Raw genomic sequence first — 22,953 nt, 5'->3', positions numbered from 1 at the left:
CAGACCAGTTAAATTGGCCCAGAAAGCACAGGTGAGAGAACACCAAACTGGGAGAGGGTGCTTTCTAAAACAAAGAGGGCTCCTCTCTTCTGGCCCCCGGCCGGAATTGGAACCTTTCAGTGGCAGAAGAATCAGAGGGCTGGGGTAAGTTTCACCATTTTAAAAAGCTGAAGCCCACCTTGTCTGGGCCTTGATAAATTTATTCATATTTCTAATGATTTTACTCTCTTATATTATTTGACTTGTGGTTCTCTTCCTTTGTAAATAAACTCTGATGGCTCCCTCTTGTGGCCTGCGCCGTGTGTAGGAAGGCACTGGAAGGGACAGAGAAAAGTGAAATATTGAGAGGAGGGAATCCGGAGACGGGGGTGCAGGGAAGGGAGACAGGGGAGCGGGACGGGGCGGCGGGGGCAGGGGGACCAGCGACCAGAAGGGCAGGAGCCAGGCGGCTTTCAGGCTTAGGCTGGGCACCGAAGCTCAGAGCAGGTATGTAGCGCGCCTTGCGTGGTGGAGGGATGCAAGTTGAATGAAATTACATTTCCCGTGCGTGCATCACGTCTCTGCTGGAGCGCAAGCTCCGAGAGGGCAGGGACTGGAGCCCAGGTCTCTGAATACCACAGGCGCTTAATAAACGTCTGTCAAGTCGGCTCGGACTGTTGAAATGAATGATGGCCCGGCTGTGAGCAGGGGAGCGAATGATTCCTCCATGCTTCACAGCTCTCCTAGCTGCTCGCCTGCCTCCCCTGCCCGGGCTGGCCAGCGCAGCCGGGAAGAGCCAAGAAAGCGGCTCCATCGGGGCACTCCCGGCCGACACGCTGCTCCATCCTGTGGCCCTCCAAACTTTCCCTCGTTCCATCCCCGCCCCGCGCAAGGCAGACGTGAGCCGCTGCGGGCTGTGTGCGCCTCCGGGAGTGCCGCGGGCCCGCGGGCGCAGCGCGGGTGTGCAGCGGCCCGGAGCCGGCGCTGTGCCGGGCGTGCGCTCTCCGGCGAGTTCCTCCCGGAGGGTGCGGGGTTCGGGGAGGGCTCGGGGTGCGCGCACGCGCACGCTCCGCTCCGGGCTGGTGAGTCTGTCTGTCTGTGTGTGTGCATGTGTGTGTGCATGCATGTGTGAGTGTGCACTCTGTGTGTTGGTGCACGCGCCCGCGCGCAGGAGGCTCGAGACTGGAGCTTGGAGCCTGCTCTCTCTGGGCTGTCCCCGGCCCGGCAACCCCGGTCCGCTCAGCTCCCCGGCCCTGACACCCGGCCCACTAGCCAGAAGCGGAGGAAGAAAAAGAGGAGATGCCGGGGCCCGTAAGTAGCGCGGCCCGCGGGGGGAGGGAGGGCGGAGGGGCAGGACGGGGAAGAGGGGCTCTCCTAGGCCGGCGGGGACTGGGAGGCAGGAAAAGGGGAGTCCGGAGGATCCCTGGGCCAGGAGACAGGTGGGTGTGTGCCGGGCCGGGGTCTGCGTGCCGCGAGCTCGGGTCAGGACCCGAGCTTTCTCTTCTCCCCCACCCCCACCACCACGCTGCCTGCATCCAGCGCCCGGCAGCTCAGGGAGCACCCCACCCCACCCCGATCCTTCTTCTCCCCCCACCCCCCACCCCGACACACACACAAGCACCGGCTCGGGGAGAGGCAGAGCGAGAGAGCCCTTGGTTCGCTTGGTAACAGTTGCCATGGCAAAGAGGCTGCGCTCACCAGGGAAACACATCTCCTGAAACCCAGGGACGCCTCCTCCCCAGTCCCCACCCCCAGCCCGGCTGCTGCAGGAGGGTGGGTGCCTCAGTCCTCCCCCCTCCCCCAACCAAAGGGAATCTCCTATCCCCGAAGGCAGGCCCTCCCTCCCCTGGGCCCCACCCTGGGCAGCCTGGGCTCCCAGCCCAGCGGGTATCCCCACCTCTTCCCAGACCTGGGGTGCCCTCTTGGATCTGAGCTGGAAGGAACCTTAAATCACAGAATCAGCACGGGGAGAGGGCCTTGGGAGGTGAACACAAATTATCAGAGCTAAAAGGGATCTCAAAGCTCAGAATATTAGAGCGAAAGGGAACCTTAGGACACAGAATATAGTATGTCAGCACTAAAAAGGACCTCAAAACACAGAATGTAAGGACTGGAAGGGATCTTAGGATACAGAACATAGAATGTTAAGAGTTGGAAAGAGCCTTAGAATATGTCAAAACTAGGAGAGGAATCTTAGGGATTGTCTAGTCTAATCCCACCCCCACTCCCACATTTGAGAGGAAAAAAACTCAGAGGAAATAGCACTTATGATCACATAAATGAGTAAATAGCAGTCTTCTCACTATAAGCCCAGGGCTTTTGGTTATGAAGAACTAACATTCATAACAAAATTGTGCTTCACATGCAAGCCATATTGCCTTCCCTCCTGGAATAGACCTTGCCGGTTTCAACTCCCTTCCAGGTCCAGGGAAGGACAGAATTGCCTGCTCCTTGGCCCCTCATGGGCCTTGAACTAAAGGCTCTGAGCAGGGGCAGCTTTTCCCCTTCCATCCTCCTCCTCCCCCTCAGGTAAAGCATGGAGATTTCTTTCTTTCTACCCTCCATTAAGAGTTAAATGGATTCTCTCTGTGACATGCTGCTCAGAAAGGGCAGCTATAAAAGCTAGACCAGTGAGTAAGGTTTCTAAGGCTAGGAAACTGAAGCAATTTCAGACATCTCAAGACAGTCCATAAAGCCAGGCCATTAAGGAAGATAGGATGGAGGAGCCAGTACAGCCTGCAAGAGGGTTTTAAAATATGAACGTTACTGCCAATAATATAGGGAACACCCTGTACCCCCAAAGTCCCTTCATCCTCACAGGATCCCCATCTATCCATCTATCCACTCATCCATCTATGCATCCATCCCCTGACTCCTCTGCCAGGTGTGTAGAGGCTGGGGTGGGGAGATGAGGGAGGGAGAGCCTAAGAGTATTATGCACAGTACATCAAAGCCTGTTTCTTTCTCAGTCAACCTTTCTCAACCCCTGAAAGGGCATGAGCCAATTTTCATATAGGTTGGCTGCCTTTGAACCAGCACAGAGCAGATCCATGGGACTACAAATGTGACAGTGGACTGATAGACTGGGAAGCCTCTGCTGGAATTAGAACTTCCCAAGGACTTGGGAGCAAACCCCAAGGGACTCATTCTTGACTTGTTTCACCCACTCAAGCCCATGCCCCAGTGAGCTTCCAATCTTAAACAAGTAAGTCTCTTTAACAACAGACCTGATCCTCTCCAGATCTCCCAAAGAAGCTCTCTCTGTTCCCTGGCTCAGGGACCCTCAGAGCAAATGAAATGGTTCAGGATTCTCTTTCTTAAACCCATCTGACTAATCTCCCATGTCTAGAATCCAGAGATTTCTCCTTGATCCAAGACCTGTCTGTTTCTCCCAAGAAACACCAAGGGGAGGGAAACAACTGAACAGGGAAGAGAAAGAAGAGGAGGAGGGGTGGTGGGGGAGCAGATTGCTGACGTACTGCAGTTGCAGCGTCCATGTGGGAGCCAGCCGGAGCTCAGCCACATTTTTCTCTCCCTTTGTTCCCGGGGCCATAAGTGTCCTTTTCTTGTCTGAGGACAATGAACTGCCTGTGCTGAGATGGCCTGGGTCTAGAGGAAATGGGGGCCCTCTTCCGGCCCCATGAGGGGAGGCCCAGAGATTGGACCTAGAGGCCCACATTCCAACCATGGCAGCTGCAGTGTGAGAAAGGAGATCTGAGTGAGAGGAAGTGACCTGCCTCCTTCCCTGCCCTCCCTCCCACCCCAGCAGCCAGGGAATGAATGGCTATCTGCCCTGCCTGACTCAGCCCTACACGAGGCTGGGGATCATTGCTCCTTGTAATACCCCTGCACTGGCACATGATGCCCATGCCATGGCAAAACCTGGTGAGTCAAGGATGAAGCACTGAATGCTGAGCCCTGTTGGCAGCTGGAGCTTTCTCATAGGCATCCACTTGAAGGGACTTTAAGAATAGAAGGCTCTGTGATGCAGTGAGGGCAAGCACAAATCCTGTGATCCTGAGTCAAAAGGTCTTAGGTTTGAATTCAGCCTCATCTCCTGTCTGTCGCCTTTGTGACAAGCAGTGGTTAGAATAGCAGAGTTAAAATCAGGAAGACAGTTCAAATCCTCCCTCAGCTATTTAACAGCTTTGTGAACCTGGGCAGTCACTTAGCCTCTCCCAACCTCAATTTATTCATTTGTAAAATGGGCATAGTAATGGCACCTACTTCCCAGGATTGTCATGAGGATTAAATCAAATAAGTAGAGTTTCCTATAGACTATAAAGCATTCTATTCTCTAAGCTATTATTATTTTATTTTAGACAAATCATTTTCCCTATCTATGCTTCAGTTCCTCATCAGTATGACAAGAAGATCTCTAAATTCTATTCCAGCTCTAAACCTTTACCTCAGTGTCTTGGTTTCTTCATGTGTAAAATGGACTTAAATAAAATGGCCCTTCTGGTTGGGCAGTGTAAGGTGGTATAATGGGAAGAGAACTAGACAGAAAATTCAGAGATCAGAGATCTGGATTCTAATCCTAGCTTGGAGCAACTCGTGGACATCCTAGGTCACCAGAGAAGTGAAGCTCCTTCTCTGAGCTTCACTTTTTCCATCGGCAAAACAGTCATGACAAGTGCTATTTCCATTTCTTTCCTTTTGTTCTTTCTCTTCCTGCATGTCTCTTCCCCCAAGTTCCTTAGCTGACTTAAGGGTATTCTATAAATACTCTAATCTAAGCTTTTCAAAGGCTTCATTTAAACCATCTCAGACAGGTGAGAATCTTCTTTATGAGAATATGTATAAACATTCCATCAGGCTTCTTCACACATCTACCTGTGGTGAAAGGCCTTGTTCAATCTAAATCTCTCGGGGGATTATAGCCCATTTCTCAGCCCTGAAGTCAGATTTCTATTTTTCAGGCTAAATAATCCCAAATTCCCTCTCTTCCCAAAGCTCTGCAGGGACTAGGCTGTAATTATCACTTTAAATCATTTCTAGTCTGGGGCAGAGAACAGGCAAGGAAGGTCTGTGAGTCTAACTTGGGAGGTCAGAAGTGGCCTTCACTTGAAATCCTGGGTGGAATAAGTGGGCTAAAACTCAGCAAAGGCTCAATTCAGTTTCCGTATCAGGAGCACAGGAAACAATGGAAGGAGGAGAGACCTTAGTGTCCCACCATGCAAATACCAGATCTATTTATTCAGGGATTGATCAGAGGGAATCTGAGGGTTGTGAAAGCAGGAGGTAGAAAAGAATCCAAAGTCCCCGTTTTAAAATGATCTGCATGAAAGACACAGCCTTTCTTTCCCTCTAGGTTCTTATCCAATTGAAAGCAGTATTCTCTTCCAAGTCTTTATACCACTTTGTAGTTACAATGTAATTCATATAGTCTTTATTATAATCAGCCCTCACATGAGCCTAGTGCTTTATGTGCACTTTGGGGATAGAGACTTGAGATTCTAAGATCTTCTACACACTTGAAGGAGTTAATTCTCTTTTATGGGTCTTAGTTTCCTCCTCTGTAAAATGGGGACAGTAGCTGCTGCTCATCTTCCTTACTAGATGAGATGGTGGATGAAATAATGAATGTGGAGTGTTTTCTTAACTTAAAGCTTTATGCAGAGATCAGCAATTATTACTCTCATTGTTAATAGTTACAATATGTTACAATGTTTAACATACATTAGATTACTTACTGTCTAGAGGAGGGGATGAGGGAAAGGAGGGAAAAAAATTTGGAACACGAGGTTTTGCAAAGGTGTATCTTTGTGCATATTTTTAAAATAAAAAGCTATTACTTAAAAAAAAACAAAACAGTATTTGATCCTCCCAACAGCACTGAAAGATTGTGCTTCCCCATTTTATAGAGATGGAACTTGAAGCCAGGAGTGGGAAGGTCCATTGCCCAAGACCACACAGTTAGCTGGTCAGGAGTAGAAACAGAACTGCGCCTCTTGACATCTCTATTTAGTCTATGGGGTTCTTCCCATATAGACTACCTGTCTGGGGCAAAGATATGATGATTTCCATTTTACAGATTAATAAACCAAGGCATTAAATCTTATGTCTGTGATAAATCAGGTCATTTCCCCTTTCTCTGGGCATCATTTTCCTCATCTACAAAATGAGACAGTAAACTTCTGGTGACATTGTCAAGAAAATTAATTTGCCTTGACCAGAATGCCTTTCTTCTTCTGGGATTTAGGACTGGAAGAAACCTTAGGCCTTAGTCCAATTTTCCTGGTTTTATACAAGGGAGAACTGAGGTCCAGAGAGGAAAATAATGTGCCCAAAGTCACCCAGATAGTAAATGGCAGAACTGGAGTATAACTGGGATCCCCCTCTTCTCTATTTGTCTGTTAATTATTTTTCTTTCAAGAGACACTTCCTCCATAGGTGGCCCAGTTCTTAAGGATCACTCTCCTGCTTTTGTGCTTCCTCTTTGCATCTGTCTTATGTCCTCCACAAAGCTATGAGCCCCTGCTTCAGGTATGCCCTCTTGCAAATAGCCCCCCCCCCCCAGGACTCTACACAGGAGGTGTTCAGGAAACCTTGATGGTTCATAGAAGTAGAAGTATGTTGAAAATGACAAAGCAACATAAAATGGGGATCATGGACCTGTGCTGAGAACAGAGGTATACGTCACAGACAACACCTGCTTCCTAGAGGTTTACAATCTAGGTGAAAGCCTGCCACACAGAAGAAGCTCTGGACTTAAGAGCCACAAAGGGTCCTGTTACTGCTGGACTACTTACCAGCTATGTGTTCTTGAGAAATTCACTCCCTTTATCTGGCCTTAATTTCCTCATCTGCAAAATGGGCCCTCCTGGATTTACCTCATAAGGCTATAGTGAGGATTAAATGAGATACAGATGTAATGCAAGGTGCTTTATAGACTAGAGTTTGCAATACAGAATGATTACAACATTAGATATTCTAATTGAACCAAGAATCTCAGAATTAGAAGCGTCCTCAGAAAGCATAGCTTCTTCCACTACCAAGAATTCCCTCTATGATAGTCTCAACAAGTGGTCAGCAACCCTCGACTTGAATACCTCCAGGGAAGGTGGACTCACCACCTCCAGAAGTAGCCCTTTCCTTTTTTGGTTAACCCTGATTGTCAGAAAATTCTTTCTTCTATCCAGCCAAAACCTTAGTCCCTGAGACTTTACCCATCATTTCCAATTCTTCGCTTTGGGGCTTCTTCTCCATGATACCCTGACAGATAAGCAGCCATCATATCCATATTGTCTTTTCTGTTCCAGGCTAACTTCTCCTAGTTCCTTCTGGTGACTCTCCACTGACATGCTCTCAAGACCGCTTCTCATCTTGGTCATCAAACTTTGCAAACACTCCAGTGTGACTCCCTAAAGTGAGTCCCTCAGAACTGAATGAGGTACTTTAGATGTGAAGGGAATAGAACAAGCATTTATATAACACCTTCCATATACTATGTGTCATGCCCTATGCTAAGTGCTTTACAAATATTATCTAATTTGATCCTGACCCTGTGAAATAAGTGCTATTATTATTTCCATTTTACAGCTGAGAAAACTGAGGCAAACAGTCTCAGTGACTTGACCAGGGTCACAGGGTCACTTTTGAACTCAATTCTTCCTTGCTCCAGGTTCAGCCTCTGTGCAATGGCTGCCACCTAGCTGTCTCAGATATGATCTGACTATGGTAGAATGCAGTAGGAAATCACCTCCTGGGATATTATGTCACTCTTTTTTCCTTTGCTGAGGCAATTGGGGCTAAGTGGCTTGCCCAGGGTCACACAGTCAGGAAGTATTAAGTGTCTGAGACCAGATTTGAACTTGGGTCCTCCTGACTTTGGGGCTGGTGCTCTATCCACTGCAACACCTAGCTGCCCCTGTACCCTAAATCTTTTGTCAATTTTTTCTTTTAAAACTTGAGTAAAAGATTTTCTATTTATCCCTCTTGTATTTCATCTCATTCAAATTTTTTACCCTGATTCTGCATCCAATATGTTAGTCTTCCCTCTTAGCTTTGCTGCATCTTCAAATTTAGTAGGCATACCACCTCCATGCTCATATATGCCATTGACAAAAATGTTTAATGGAAAACGACCAAATATGTTTTGTAGACCAGAGATTTAGAGCTGGAAAGAAGGCTGTTTTATTTTATAGGCAAAGGAATTCAGGTCCAAAGGGTTGAATGTACCTGATTCAGATCACATAGGTAATAAGGAGCAGTAGCAGGATTTAACTCCTCATTTTCACTTTGGAAACCCTATGGTTTGGTTTGGTTTTTTCCCACTGTACAAGCTGCTTCCCCTAGGGTACAGAGGCCTCGATGATTCCTAACGATTGCTAAGGGCAAGTAGGTGATGCAGTGAGTAGAGCACCAGCCCTAAGAGTCAGGAAGACTTATATTTCCGAGTTCAAATCTGGCCTCAGTCACTTACTGGCTGTGTGACCCTGCATGAGTCATTTAACCCTGTGTGCCTTAGTTTCCTCATTTGTAAAATGAAAGGGTTGAACTACACAGCCTTTGAGGTCCCTGTCAGCTCCAAATCTAAAATCTGTCTCTAGAGCATTTCACTAACGATCCCCTCCAGAGAATTATACTAAGAGACCTCCCTCCAGGTTGACATCAATTAATTGCTGCTTTTTACATTGTCATCTCCAAGTGTAACTGACTCTTATTTAACCCACTTCTCTCCACTTTGCCCAAAAGTATATTTTAAAGGTTTTGTCAAATGACTTGTTATAAAACCCCAATTCTCTGCATCTCTGTCATTCCCTTGACCTATACCATGCTGTTCTTCTAGAACATCAATGGATGTATCATTTCATTGATATCAACTCTCCCTCGACTGGGGGCAGAGCATAATCTACCCATTTCTATTTTCCTGGGTGATTGTTGTCCATTTTCTCCTGCAAATCCTCCACAGGGGTTGGAGCATCCTGAGGACCTTCTTTTGCAACTCCTTGCATCTCATGAACATTAATGGAGCATCCACTCCCACTACCTACTTTTCCCATCTTCTATCTACAGGATGCCGTCCTTCACATCAGCTCAGCTGTGCAATTCTTCATTAGTAACTTGTAACCTGTGCACACCAACTATGTGCCTCTCCATTGCCACGGGGCAACCTTTACCTTTAATTCTTCAGAGACTGTGGTATCCCACCACTTGTAGCTATTCAGAATCACCAGAAGAACCTTGTTAAAATCTAGCAAAGAAACAAAATGGCATTTGTTTAGTCCAAAGGAAGTTGGAGTCATCAAAATAACTGGACAGTTTCCAAAGCTAATCCAACTTGCTCCTCTCCTATTCAATTCTGGGCCAAGTTAATTGCATGAGGTCTATCCAAGATATATATCTCATAAATCAACTCTATCATTTACTAGGCAATGGGTATTTTCCATCCACTTGGCTTTCCCCATGTGGATAGTTAGGTAAAAGGTTACATGAATGATTATCTAATTTAGGAAACTTTGCGGTGTTTCATGGCCTAATTCAATCAGTATGTCATCCAAGAATCAGTTTAACAGCCATGTAAGTAACAAAAACAAAGTTAGTCTGGGAGAGTCTGCTTTTGTTGAACCCTTCTGGCTCTGGTGATGACCAGTCAATCAATCAACAAGCATTTATTCAGCATTATTATTGCTAAGTGCAGAAATACAAAGAAAGGCAAAAACATGGTTTCTACTCTGACAGAGTTCACATTATAATGGAGAGAAAACATGCGGATAATTATGTACATATAAGATATATATAGTATAAATAGAAGGCAATTTTAGAGGGAAGGAACTAAAGGTGGGAGGCACGAGGAAAGACCTCCTCCAAAAAGTGAGATTTGAGCTGAGTCCTAAAGAAAGCTAGGAATACTTCCTTTTCCAAGTACGTACAAGGGCATGATTTAGTGATGTGTTCTAGAATTTTGCTAACAAAGAAAGTCAAGCTTCCTGACCTTTGTCAGCCAGACAGCCTGAAGAAAGCTAAGAATACTTTCCTTTCTAAGAATGTATGTGATATGACTTTAATAATGTGTTCTAGAACGTTGATAACAACCAAAGACAAGCTTCTTGGCCTTTGTCAGCCCACTGATTAAAGACAGACTTGCTTGGATTCTCTATGTGCCAGAGAACATCCTTTGGGTTGAAGTGTCCATGATTTTTCAGATATCACAAATGATGGTTAAGCAATCACATCTGCAGGTTCTTTCAGTACTTCAAGTCTAACAACTTTATTAGCCAAGGTCTGGTAACCTGAACTTATAGACAGTGGCTAAGGATTCCCTTGTAGTCTCTTCACTTATCTCTAGTTTCAGTTCCAGGATTTGCCTTCAAAACATATCTAATGAGATAAGTCAAAGATGTGAGAAATAACAAATGAATAATCCCCAAAGTAAAAGGTTAAGGAGTTCAGAGAAAGAAGGAAGTATATTATCATCAGTTCCTTAGTTCTTCAGCCTAGAACTCAATCCTTCTGCAAAAGATGTTTAAAATGCCAGTATTTGGACCATAGAGCTAGAGGTCCTTCTTCACCTACATTTTCCATGCTTTGGTCATGGGACTGGGTTCTTTTAGGGTGAAGAATACAATGGCTATAATTTTATGGGTAAATAATTATGGTTCCTATTTCTATAGGCTTTTTTAATTGACAAATTCTCTCTTAGCTCCTATGATGCTATGAGATACAGATGCAAATGAAAAGTATTCCTCCTTGATCTGATTTTTCTATAATCAAATACTTTAAAATTTTTAAAATTTTAATAGTATTTCTACAATTACAAGTAAAGATGGTTTTCACCATTCATTTTTGTAAGATTTTGAGTTCCAATTTTTTCTCTTCTTTCCTTTCCTCCCCCCTCCCCAAAACAGCAAGCAAACTGATAAAGGTTATACATATACAATCAATTTTAATAGTATAATAAAATACTGTTCTAGTATTGTTAGGGCCACGGTTGCCACACAGTAATGTTCCAACTCACCCAAAACTAAGCTGACTAACAGAATAAGTCAAGCAGTGGAGGAAAATTCAGTTCTTGCTTATAGACAAGCCACATGATATTTGACAAAAGCTCATTTGATCAAGTCTTAGAACTTCATTAAGATTTCTGGGACACCCTGTATACAAACCATAAATAGGTATTGTTGTTATTCAGTCGTGTCTGATTCTTCATGACCCTGTGAATCACAGCACACCAATATTGTCCATGTTGTTTTCTTGGCAAAGATACTGGGGTGGCTTGCCATTTTCTTCTCTAGTATGGAAAATATACATACAAATATATGGATCTTAGAGTCCTTTCATTTCTAAGTACTCACAAAGCATGTCATTAATGCCATATTCTAGAATTTTTCTAAGAAGCAAAGGTCTTTTGTTTGAAGAGTTTATCTTCAAAAAGTATATCTTTTTTTATCTTTAGGTCTATTTCTATATGGTAACTAGGTGACTCAATGCCTCAGCATACTTAGTTCAAATCCTTTTTCAGACATTTAGTAGTTCTGTGTGAAACAAGTCACTTTAACCCCTCTTAGCCTCAGTTGCCTCATTTGTAAAATGAAAGGATTGAACTCAGTGGCCTTAAAGCTAATGTCCCTTCCAGCACAAAATCTGTAATCCTATGGACAGTCCTGTGAATGAAGGCAGTGCAAGTATTAGTATTCCCATTTTATATATGAAGGAACTGAGGTTAGATGATTCATTCAGGATCCCATAATGAAGTTTCAGAGCTGGGAATTAAAACCAGGTCCTCTGACAGTAGTCCAGCACTTTTAATACACCACCATCCTGCCTCTAGATGCCTATGATATTGTCTGTTACCATCCCTGACATGGTGCTACCTACCCAGGCCACTCAGTTCTCTCAGCTGAAATACTCAGGGCCACTGCCCAGTATTCTTAATAAGAATGATAGTTGATATTCCTATAGCAAATGCTTTACATTAAAGCTTGTTTGGTCCAGACAGCAACCGTATAGAATAATTCTAAGAGACAGATTCATAGATAGGTAGACAGATGGGTGGATGGATGGAAGGAAGGATTAAATTATTGGACAGGTGCTAGAGATACAGACAGAAAAATGAGTGGGATCCATGGATCAGATAGAGATGGATTAAATAGATAAGCAGGCAGAGAGATTAGATAGATATACAGACAAATGGGTGGTGTGGACAGATTAGATTATTAGGTGATAAATTAGTAGTTATGGATGACTTAGATAGGTAAGTAGATAGACAGACAGACAAGCAGAAAGATTAGACAGATTAGATAGATAGGCAGACATGTAAGTGGGCAGATGGATAGATAAGATTATTAAATAGGTGATACATTAGATATAGGTGGATTAAACAGATAAGCAGGCAGAGAGGATAAATAGACAAATGGGTGACATAAATAGATTAGATTATTAGGTGATAGATTAATAGAGGTAGGTGGATTAGATAGATAGATAGATAGATAGATAGATGATAGGTAAGCAGGGAGATAAATAGATAAATAGACAGACCAGAGAGACAAGTGGGTGAATGGATAGATTACATTATTAAACAGATGATAGATTATAGATGGATTATTTAGATAGATAAGCAAGAAGAAAGATTTGATATAGACAGATAGATAGAAAGACAGACAAGTGAGTGGGTAGATAGTTTAGATTATTAAATAGGTGATAGATTAGATAGAGATGGATGGATTAGATAGGGAGACAGATTAGATAGATAATTGGATACATTAAATGATTATATCAATAAATAAATAGCTATAGACAGAGATGAATGGATGGGTTAGATTGCTAGGCAGACAGACACATACATACATGAATACATTCATCCAGCACTTATCTTCCTTTTTTTTTTCTGAGACAATTGGGGTTAAGTGACTTGCCCAGGATCACACAGCTAGGAAGTGTTAAATATCTGAGGTCAAATTTAAACTCAGGTCCTCCTGACTTCAGGGCTGGTTCTCTATCCACTGCACCACCTAGCTGCCCCCATCTAGCACTTACCTTGTGTCAAGCACTACATTCATTTTCCAGGTGAGAAAGCTGAGGCTAAGAGAAAAGAAATAGTTTTCCTCCAATCACCCAGTGAGTTTGTTGAAGAACTAAGCCTCAAACCTAAGTTTTTAGATCCAAATGCTCTCTCCACTATAGTATACATAGCCTTTGGCTTAACCTAAAGCTTGCCATGTGGAAACTCAGATTGTATGCTGTAGGGTGCTGACAAGTCTACAATATAATGCATTCAACAAACATTTATTAGGCACCTATTGAGTTGCAGAGCACAGTGCTAGATTCTGAGGAAGATCCAAAGTTTAAATGATCCTGTATTCCTGTTCTCATGGAGCTTCCAGTCTGAAAATCATACAAAATATGAAATAAGAATAGTGCAAGACAAAGTCTTGTGTGATGTCTTGAGGAGAGGAACAGGTCACTGCTGATTAGGGCAAGATTCTTAAAGAGACATTTGAGCTAGGCATTAAAAATATACAGGAATTAAAAATCTAAGAAGAAAAGACAGGACATTACAAACAGAAAGGACAGTGTGAACAATGACATACAATTATGGGAGCATAATATATTGAAAGAGGCTAGGGAAGGGACATAAAGTAGATTAGTTTGGGCGAGCATAAATTGTTAGAGGAAGAGCACTATGATGCGTACTATAGATTGTAGAAAGCCTTTAATGCCATGGAAAGAACTTTGACTGGTACTCATCAGACAATAGGAAATTACTGAAAATGTTTTCCTAGAAAAGTGAGATAACCAGATTTATGTATAAGAAAGATGGACAATTAGACAGACAGTTTAGATAGATAGATGGATAGATAGATAAACAGATGAGACAGGTAGGTGAACAGAGGTAGATAGATAAACAGATGAATGGATGGGTAGACAGACAGATAGATGGATGGATGGGTAGATAGATGAATGATAGAATATTTGCTTTGGCAGCAGTGTGGAGTGGATTCAAGTGGGGAGATCAGGAGAACACCTATTCAGAAGTCTACTAAATAGACAGATGGTAAAAAGGGCTTGTACCAGGATGGTGACAATGGCGATAAAGAAGAAAAGATGGATTTGAATTCCTTGATCTATAATAGAGAAAAAGAAGAAAGAAGGATCAAAAACAACCCTAAGATTGATATCTAGATTACTAATGGGGCTAGATAAATGGTGAAGTTAAGAAAATGATGCAGGTTTAGGCAAAAAGACAATTAACTTGGGACACCTTTGAGTTTGAAGTAGATCCAGGTAGAACTGTCCAGCAGGCTGCTGGACATTTGAGTCTCCAGCACAGAAGAAAGGGCAGAGCCAGAAAAAGAGGTTCAGCAGTCATCTTCAAAGAGGTGACTTCAAGATTACCAAGAGCAGAGGATCCTTAAAGAGTTAAGGATCAATTCTTGGGTAGCTTCTCCCAGTATGCAGGGGTCAAAAGGAGAATATTCAGTGCCCTTCACTGACCTTGGAGCTCCAAGTTCAATCTTCCTTTTCTCTGAAAGTTTGAGTGACAATTTAATGTATCATTTCCCCTGTCACTCCCAAAAAATTTGCTCTGCCCAGTAACCTGAGTAGCCAAAGTGATGTCTTCCCCATAGTCTTCTATACCTCCCCTCCTTCTTTTGAGCAGCATGGGCCTAGGAAATGAGCCTAGATTTAGAGTCTGAAGAGGTGAATTTGAATTCCATTTCTGCCACTTACTACCCAAGTGACTTTGGACAGTCACTCCATCTGTGAACCTCAATTTCCTTATCTGTAAAATGAAAGAGTTGATCTAGATGACCTCTAGAAGACCTCTTCCAGGTCTAAATTCTATGATGATATTATCAGGTTCAGTTTATCCATGAGGTCATAGTTCCCATTTCTGTCCTGTGGGCCAGCCTTACTGCCATGCACTTCGACCAGGGCCTGGGTCTCTTTAAATGAATGTGCTAGGCTGTCTTGAAGCATTCCTGAAGCACTTCCCCAGGGTTTCAGAAAAAGGAGAACAACAGCTTTAATTAACTCCAAGTGACTGGCAGCAGCAGCAGCAGCAGCAGCAGCATTGTCGGGCAGGCAGCAATGTCGTGGTTTTCTCTGGGCTCCGTCGCCATGGCAGCTGTGTGGAGGGGCTGGCATGGGGGCGGGCAGGCGGGCGCTATTGTTCCTACCATTGTCTCGACTCAGAACACAGTGCCCAAGAAGTGGAGGAACTGTCCCAGGTCTGGAATGGTACATGACAAAAAGGGACTAAATTGGGTAGAGTTGAGGGCCAGACCATGCTTCCTAAGGCTTGTGCCTCTTCTCTATTTTAGGTTTGTCTCCAGGCCAGGGCTCACCCTTCTCCCAGTTAGAACAGGCAGAAGGTCCACCGGTCAGCACCTTCCCAACCTTGCCAGCTCTTCAGTTCATCAATATGTCTGTAAGACAACTCTCAGGCTTATATGGTTCTTAATTGGGAGGGAAGTCCCCAGAACCAAGGAACTGGTGCCCCAACTGGAAGATTTATGTGGATACATCCACTAATTTGGGTGGGAAAGAAAATTACACCTCTTACCTCATGAGTCTTTACCTGAAATTTAGCATTTCCTGCAATTATTTAAAAATATTACTGTAAGGAGTCCACAGGCTTCACCAGACTGACCCCAACAAATCCATGGCACCAAAGATTAACACCCCCTTTTGTAGGAAGATGAAAGGAAATGAAAAAAAAAAGAACAGAATAGGGGTGAGAGAAAAGGAGAAAATGAGAAGAGAAGCACAAAAAAAAGAAGTCAACACCCGTGATCCCATACTGTTATTGTCAGTTTAATAACCTGCCCCCAACCATACTATTCCCTGACATAATACAAAATAACAAACACTTTATAAAACACCTACTAGAGTATTGAAGTAGTGAAATGTAACTGGAGCCAAGAAAACCTGGGTTAAAACCAACCCCAGATAGGTACTAGCTGTGTGACCTTAGGCAAGTCACTTAACCCTGTTTGCTTCAGTTTCCTCCTCTGTAAAACGAACTGGTGAAGAAAATGGCAAACCCTTCCAGTTCTTTGCCAAGAAAATTCCAAACGAGGTCACAAAGAACTGGACACCACCGAACATCAAATATTCAGAAAATTGTTTTAGGAGATAAATTTAGCCAAAACAGTTCCTGTCCTCATGAAGCTTATGTAAAGTTTAGGAAAATAAGGTGATTTCTATAATATATAAGAAAAGTACATCAGTGTGACATGATGACAAGATTTGGAATCAGGAGATTGAGTCTATTCCGGTTCTGCTGCTTATTCCTTACAATTTCAGTCAACTGCTGTCCCAACCTCCACCCCAGGACCAGAGTTTCATCTGTCAAATAAGGGGGTTATGATCCAAGTTACTACTCAGCTTTAAATCCTATGAAATACATTTTAATCTGGATTTATGATTTTCCAATGTGGAAAGCAATCTATAATTTGTAGGCTTAGGGAGTTGTCTGGGTGCACTGTAAGGTGACTTGTTTAGTGTCACATAGCTAATGTGTGCCCTGTATCGGTAGGTCTTCTCAGACTCCAAAGGTGACATCCATTAGACAACTACAGTTGTCTAGCATGAGAGAAACATTAAAGAGTTAGGGAAACAAAAAGCTAATGTGAGATGGGATAAGGGCCACCAACCCGAGGAGAACCTAGTGGACCGTCCATGGGAAGAACAAAATCCTGCCTGGGCTGTAAACACACCTGTGGGAGGGAGGATCCACTCCCATAGTGAAATGACTAAAGTGGTTGGGCTTGAGGTACCAGACCTTGGAGACTTGGAGACCAGATGGTCATTAGAGAAAGGAGTCCAGGCAGCCACTAAAGGCTGACTGGCCCCAAGACCCTGTGACAGAAGAGGAAGCGGAGGCTCCCGTTTCCCATGCCCGTGTCTATTTTTTCCTCTCTCTAGGAGAAGATGCCAGCCTTCATCCTTGCCATCTCCCTCAGGCAGAAAAAGGGACTGGAGAGGCTTGGCGAGGAAAATGCAGTGTGATGGAGAGAGGGAGGGGGTGAGGACAAGGAAGTGGGGGAGGGAAGAAGTGTGACAAGCAGCGAGGGGGGCGGGAATGCGACAGCGGGAAGGAGAGAAAAGCACCCTGAGCAGGCAGTGTTCCGGGCAGCTAGCGAAGAGAGAGGCCAACCCTGAACTCTTTCCCCACCCCATCCAGTGAGCATCGAAGAGACAAAGGGACCCTCAATCTCGCCAGACTCTCCGGCCAGCCTCTGGACCACCGCCGCCTCTCGGGGTGGTAGAACGTTGCGGGGCCTGGCACGAGACCGCCCCCGCCCAGCTATTCCTGAGCTTTTACGGAGCCCGCCTCGCCCCCGCCCCACCTGCAGAAACGACCAGGGGAAGGCTGGGGGTGCTTCCCCCAGGTGTGTCGGGGCGGGGTGGGGCTGGGCTGGATGGTAGTGGGGCGGGCGTGTCCCACCAGTGTGGGAAACCCAGGCTACGGCTGCCAGGCTAAGCATCTGGGGGCATTGGTAAAGACCAGGAGGTTGGTATCTCCGGCAGTCTCCGGGAGGACAGGGCCCCAAAGCGAGTGTGCCGCTGCCTTGGGGAATGGAAAGGTGGCCCGGGCAGGATCTGGGAGGTGCGTGGGAGACTGGCCCCCTCCATAAAGCGCTATTATGCACGTGTAGACGTCGGCACTTGCATGTATAATATGTGTTCCGTTATGTCCCTGGCTCATGGGGGGTAGGGGGGAAGAGGGGAGTAGAGGTATGTAGGTGTCTTCAGGCTATTCCTAGTGAGCGGGGAGGGACAGGGGCACAGGCTCCATGCCCATGGGTTTTAGAGAAATCGGAACATTTACAGTCACAGCGGCACCATGGTGTAATGGAAAGAATTCAGCCAAGAGACTGGGTTTTAGTGTGAACTTCGGCGCTTCCTAGCTCCATAATCGTGAGCAAGTAAGTCCCTAAATTTCTCCGGGCTTCATTTTCCCTATATCTTTCTTTGCACTATTTTGCAGGATTATGGTGAGGAAAGGGAAGGAATGAAAGAACCAAGTATTTATTAGCCAGTCAATTATCAATTATTAAGCGCTCACTATATGCTAAGCAAGAGTAAACTATTACATTCTAAGGCTCCCTTTGGGGATCTGAAGGGAGAGCGGTTACGTCCTCGTACTTCCCTCCCTCCAGGTCCCAGTAGATTACTTTGTTGACTGCTCGGCCTCGGTTGTTGTCTCGTGCCCCCTTCCCCGCCCCCGCATGTATTTGAAAAGACCCGTCAGCTCTGTGCATCCAGTCTCTCAGAATGCCAGAAGGCTCCTTAAACCCACCTAAAGCTTTTATCTCGTGCGGTTGCGCTCAAAGGGAGCACTTCGAAGGGAAAGGGGGTGAACTTCTCGAGAACAAGTTCCTCGCAAGGGCCGAGCAGAGGCCCCTGCCTTAGTGAGTGGGGGTGGGAATTGGCACATGAAAGGGGGAGTGACGGTCGCCGCGGAGCTTTCAGTCTTTTTCTGCCAAGGCTAGGACAGCTCTCTAGAGAAAGGATTTAAAATGTACGGTTAAGGGAAGTTTGGTGTTCCCTTTCTAAGCTTGCCTGAGGCTTTAATTCTCTAGCCTACCCCAGGCTTCGCCCTGTTGCAGTCTAGGGTTCTCAGAGAATGAAATGAGCTTACGCCCGAGTTCTTAGCACTTTCCTCCCGCTGCTAATTGGAGAACGACCCGGAGAACACGAACTTAGGCCGACCCGGGGGAAGCCTTAGTGACGTCATGTCTCCAGTGCCCTCATCAGTCAGTCACTCTGGGCCCCTGAGAGGACGCTCATTCCGGGGGAAGAGATCAGGCAGGATCTGAGGATAGAGATGGGCTTGTCCCAGAGATGGAGGAAGAGAGATGGAGGGTTGGGAGAGGTTGGAGCTTTCATCAGTAAAAGCTATAAACTCTAATCTGGAAGCCAGGAACTGGCTTACACAAAAGAACTCTGTTCACATCTGTCCTCCCACTTCCAACACTACCCCTCTTCTCCTATATCTGTCCTCTTCTGTTCACTTGCCTTCATCCCCTCACTAGCCCTATCGATCTCCATCCTTCCTGATCCCCAATACTGACCCTCTTTTCATCTTTCCTTCTTTTCTCTCCACATCTTCCGTTTTCCTTCAGACTTTCCCTCCCTAACAAATTAAATTCAATGAAATTGTATTAAACACCTGCCTTAAGCAAGGCTTTGTTTTCAGGTTGGGGAAAGAAAGCTGAAAAGCAACAGAGGCCCTGCTCTCCTGGAATTTATAATTAAATGGGGAAGAAATGGGATGGGGTGTCTACCATGTACACAAAGATGATACAAGGTATAATGTGATGGGGTACAAGAGAGCTCTAGACAAGGTTCTGTGGGAAAATCTGAGGGGAAGGAGAAGCATGAGGCAGGGATTAGAAAAAAGAGTAAGCATTTGGGAAAGGGGAGCTGGACCTTGAAGTAACAGAATTTCAACAGGAAAGATGTAGCCTACTAAAAATGTTCAGAAACCAGAAAAGTCAGGATGAGATTGGGGAACAGTAAGAGTCTGGTTTGCTTGGAATACATAACATAATAGAGTGAAATAAGACTGGAAAGATAGGTTGGATCTGGAGTGGGGAGAGCCTGTAACATCTGAGCTTGTTTTATCCTTTAGCGTAGGCAATAGAATCATAAAAGGTCTTCAGATCTGGAGTGACATGTAGACTCATGAATGAAGGAAAGGTTTCAATGGTCAGACCAATTCATTCAGAAGATTATTTTGCCTGCCTTCTGAACCAACTGGAAATACCTTAGGATCAAAAATCACCTTTTTTCCCCCTTATATGCTTGGTCTGACAAAAGCTAAAGAAAACAACAAATCCTTTGAAAGCAAATATTCTTTAGGGGTTGGAGGGCAGCTGGTTTTCCTGCCTATCTGGCCTGCATTGTCCCTTTTAGAGGCTTTTCTTCCCACCCACTTTGTCAGCTCCTCCTCCACTTCCCCTTTCCCCTTCCCTATTTCTGGCAGAATAGGACAGTTCTGCTCCTTCTTCCATTTCCTGCAGACCACCCAGCTACTCCAGGGACAGTAGTTCTAACCTGGATTTAGGGTTTTTGGGTTTCAAAGAGATTCTTTTACATGTTATCCTAAATCAAGTTCCCTGGATAGCTGTGCTTCCCCCCGTGGTTATCTGTCTTCAATCCAGCAGTGGTGCCTCCCCTCACTTCAGTCTACAAACTGCACCTCCTTCCTCAATCCCCAAATTGTTAGGGGCATCCATCCTACTAGTCCTCTTAAGACAACCATAAATCACATGCTGATTCTTCATGGGACTGGAGGACCAGAGGACAGGGTAGTGAAGGGCATGACCAGGCTAGAGTATCTGTGTGGAAGGTGGCGCAAGTAGGAACAGCTGCCCTCTGAGTTTGGAGGGTTCGGGGAAAGAGAAGAAAGGAAAGGAGGAAGAGGGAAAGGAGAGAGAAAAGATCAAAAAACGAAGGCAGAGAGAAAAAAAGGGGGAGGAGGGAGGGCAAACAAGGAATGTAGGGAGGTGTAGTCAGAGAAGAAAGGAGGAAAGGAAGAATAGAAGACAAAGAGGAGAGAGAAAATGTGAAGGGAGAGGAAGGAAGCAGGCACATTAAGGCCAAGCAGGCTCAGTCTGAAGCTGACCATCCTCCCTATCCTCTGCTCTCCCCCCTCACAGATCCAGCCCGCCTGTGGCTGAGTAGGTGCCCACGCCGCGGGGCCTGCGGGAGCGATGGGAATGAGTCGGGGCAGGCTCTGGGCGAACAGCCGCTGCCTCCCGCGCCCGCCCGCCCCCGCCGGACGTGGGCAGCCCCCGGCCTCGGTAAGCGCTACACGGACAGCGAGGCCCGCGGCTCAGCTCGTAGCGGCAGGCCCCTAAGGGGGTCCCCTGCTCCGGCCTCCGGCCCCCACCTCAGGCCAGCGATGTTCGCAGGGGAGTGAGCGCGTTGCTGAGTGACTCCATGGCTCGGGCCCGGGGCGCCCACTGAGCCCGGGCCGCCCCTACCCCCAGCCCAGCCCTCCGCCCGCCGCCGCCAAGATGGTGATGTCCCAGGGCACCTACACCTTCCTCACCTGCTTCGCCGGCTTCTGGCTCATCTGGGGCCTCGTGGTCCTGCTCTGCTGCTTCTGCAGCTTCCTCCGCCGCCGCCTCAAGCGGCGCCACGAGGAGCGGCTGCGGGAGCAGAACCTGCGTGCACTGGAGCTGGAGCCCCTGGAGCCCCTGGAACCCCTGGAGCTAGAGGGCAGCCTGGCCGGGAGCCCCCCCGGACTGGGGCTGGGGCTGGCCCAAGGACTGGCCCCTCAGGCCCGAGTCCGCCTGGAGGCCCCCGGCCATACCCACCCCCTGCATCACTCGGCCCCACAACAGCACCAGCCCCATCCAGCCCACCATCACCCGCATCCTCCCCACTCGCATCCGCACTCTCATCCGCACCCGCCTCACGTCCTGGTGCCGCCCCGGCCCTGGAGCTACCCGCGCCAAGGTGGGCGCCCTGAGAGGGTTGCGGCCAGCAAGAGGGAACGGGACTGCACAAAACTGGGAGGGTGCTGGGTTGGAGGATGACTGAGCTGGGGGAGGGGGGAGGAGGGAGGGAGTAGGTCAGTCTTCAAAGAGGGAACCTCGGTCAGACTTGGGAGTTGGGGGCCGGGTGAGGGGAGTGCTTGGGAGGCAGTGAGGGAGGTCGGGGGTGGCCTGAAAGGATGAGGAGCGGAGGGTGAGGAGGGGAACCGGAGACGGAAAAGTGTCCGCACTCTGACCCTGACCCGTGACCATGGGAATTCTCGTAGCCGAATCGGACCTCTCCAAGCCCCCGTGCTACGAGGAGGCGGTGCTGATGGCCGAACCGCCACCGCCCTACAGCGAGGTGCTCACCGACACGCGCGGCCTCTACCGCAAGATCGTGACACCCTTCCTGAGCCGCGACAGCTCCGAAAAGCAGGAGCAGCCGCCCAACTACAAGCCGCTCTTCCTGGACCGGGGCTACTCGTCGGCGCTGCACCTGCCCAGCGCCCCGCGGCCCGGCCCGCCCTGCCCCGCCCTCTACCTGCAGACCGAACGCTCCCGCCGCGTCTTCCCCAGCTGGACCGACTCGGAGCTGAGCAACCGCGACCCTCTGGAGCACGGAGCCTGGCGCCTGCCCGTCTCCATCCCCTTGTTCGGGAGGACTACAGCCGTATAGAGGGGGTGGCCCGAGCCCCTACCCCCTGGCCCCACCCCGGGGGCTAAGCGCCCGGACCAGAGCCAGCCCTGCCCAGCTCCCTGCCCTGCCCCGCGTCTTCCTTCCTTTCTCCCTCCCCGAGGGCAGGCCGTTCAGACTCCTTTCTTAGGCCTTGGGGGGGTTTTTAAAACACTTCCCTGGGACTCGGGGCTATTTCTTACCCTGTTTGTTACATTTTGAGGATAATAAAGGTGTGTGATCGGCTTTGGTACAACGGGAGGGAGAGCCTGCTGTTTGCACCCAGGGGTGGGGACAGAGAGGAAAAAAGGTACCCGCCCCAGGGATCCCTCCCAGTATGTCTGAACCTTCGGTCTTCGGCTTAACCTCTGCTAGTTTCACCTCCAAATTCAGGCGACCTCTCTGGAAGTTAAGAGTGTAGTAGAGACTTTTATCTGAAATCCCAAAACCTGGGTTCTGCCACTAGCTACCTGTAGAACTTGAGAAAAGTTTCTTCTCTCAGGGGCTCAACTTCCACTTCCACTTCCGTAAGGAGGGGTGGGGGGGAGAGGGAGGCAGGGAAAGAAAGAAGGCGGGTGTACACCAGAGAATTGAAAGCTGGAAAAAGGTCCCTAGGATTCACCATGTTTTAATCCTTCTTTTAACATTTTCAAAATATTGCCTTACCCCATTTTTAGGGAAACCTGAGGCCCAGATGAGATAACTAATGCCCTTAGTTATCTGTCCAAGGTCAGATAGCCAGAATTGGAACTACTCCCGGTAATTCCAATTCTTTGCGATATACTACTCCAGATTATTTACTCAAGAGCACCAAGGAATAAAATTCAGGAAACCTGCAGTGTGGACCCAGTCCTAGTA

At 46.9% G+C, this 22,953-nt stretch overlaps 1 protein-coding gene across 4 annotated transcripts; it reads left to right on the top strand.

Annotated features, from left to right (window-relative positions):
- The first annotated feature begins 420 nt into the window (after positions 1-420).
- On the top strand, positions 421-22,351 carry PRR7 (proline rich 7, synaptic). 4 transcript variants are annotated; one of them, XM_023506451.2, is made up of 3 exons: positions 16,986-17,321; positions 20,598-21,402; positions 21,707-22,351. In XM_023506451.2, the coding sequence occupies exons 2-3, from the start codon at positions 20,958-20,960 to the stop codon at positions 22,096-22,098; spliced, it is 837 nt and encodes a 278-aa protein (XP_023362219.2). In that variant the 5' UTR covers positions 16,986-17,321; positions 20,598-20,957; the 3' UTR covers positions 22,099-22,351. The 4 variants fall into 4 exon arrangements, with proteins under 4 accessions (XP_031809626.1, XP_023362219.2, XP_031809628.1 ...); XM_031953768.1 differs by lacking the exon at positions 16,986-17,321 and adding an exon at positions 17,328-17,858; XM_031953767.1 differs by lacking the exon at positions 16,986-17,321 and adding an exon at positions 17,871-19,243.
- Positions 22,352-22,953: the final 602 nt, after the last annotated feature.

This window comes from Sarcophilus harrisii, chromosome 2, assembly GCF_902635505.1.
Source record: "Sarcophilus harrisii chromosome 2, mSarHar1.11, whole genome shotgun sequence".
In the NCBI taxonomy this organism is placed as follows: Eukaryota; Metazoa; Chordata; class Mammalia; order Dasyuromorphia; family Dasyuridae; genus Sarcophilus; species Sarcophilus harrisii.
This window is presented reverse-complemented; position numbering and strand designations above follow the sequence as displayed.

Coding starts and splice junctions, on each gene's coding strand:
- PRR7 (XM_031953766.1), top strand. CDS start 696: ATGATTCCTCCATGCTTCACAGCTCTCCTAGCTGCTCGCCTGCCTCCC. Junction 1,291..20,597: donor AAGAGGAGATGCCGGGGCCC/GTAAGTAGCGCG, acceptor CCCCCCTCACAG/ATCCAGCCCGCCTGTGGCTG.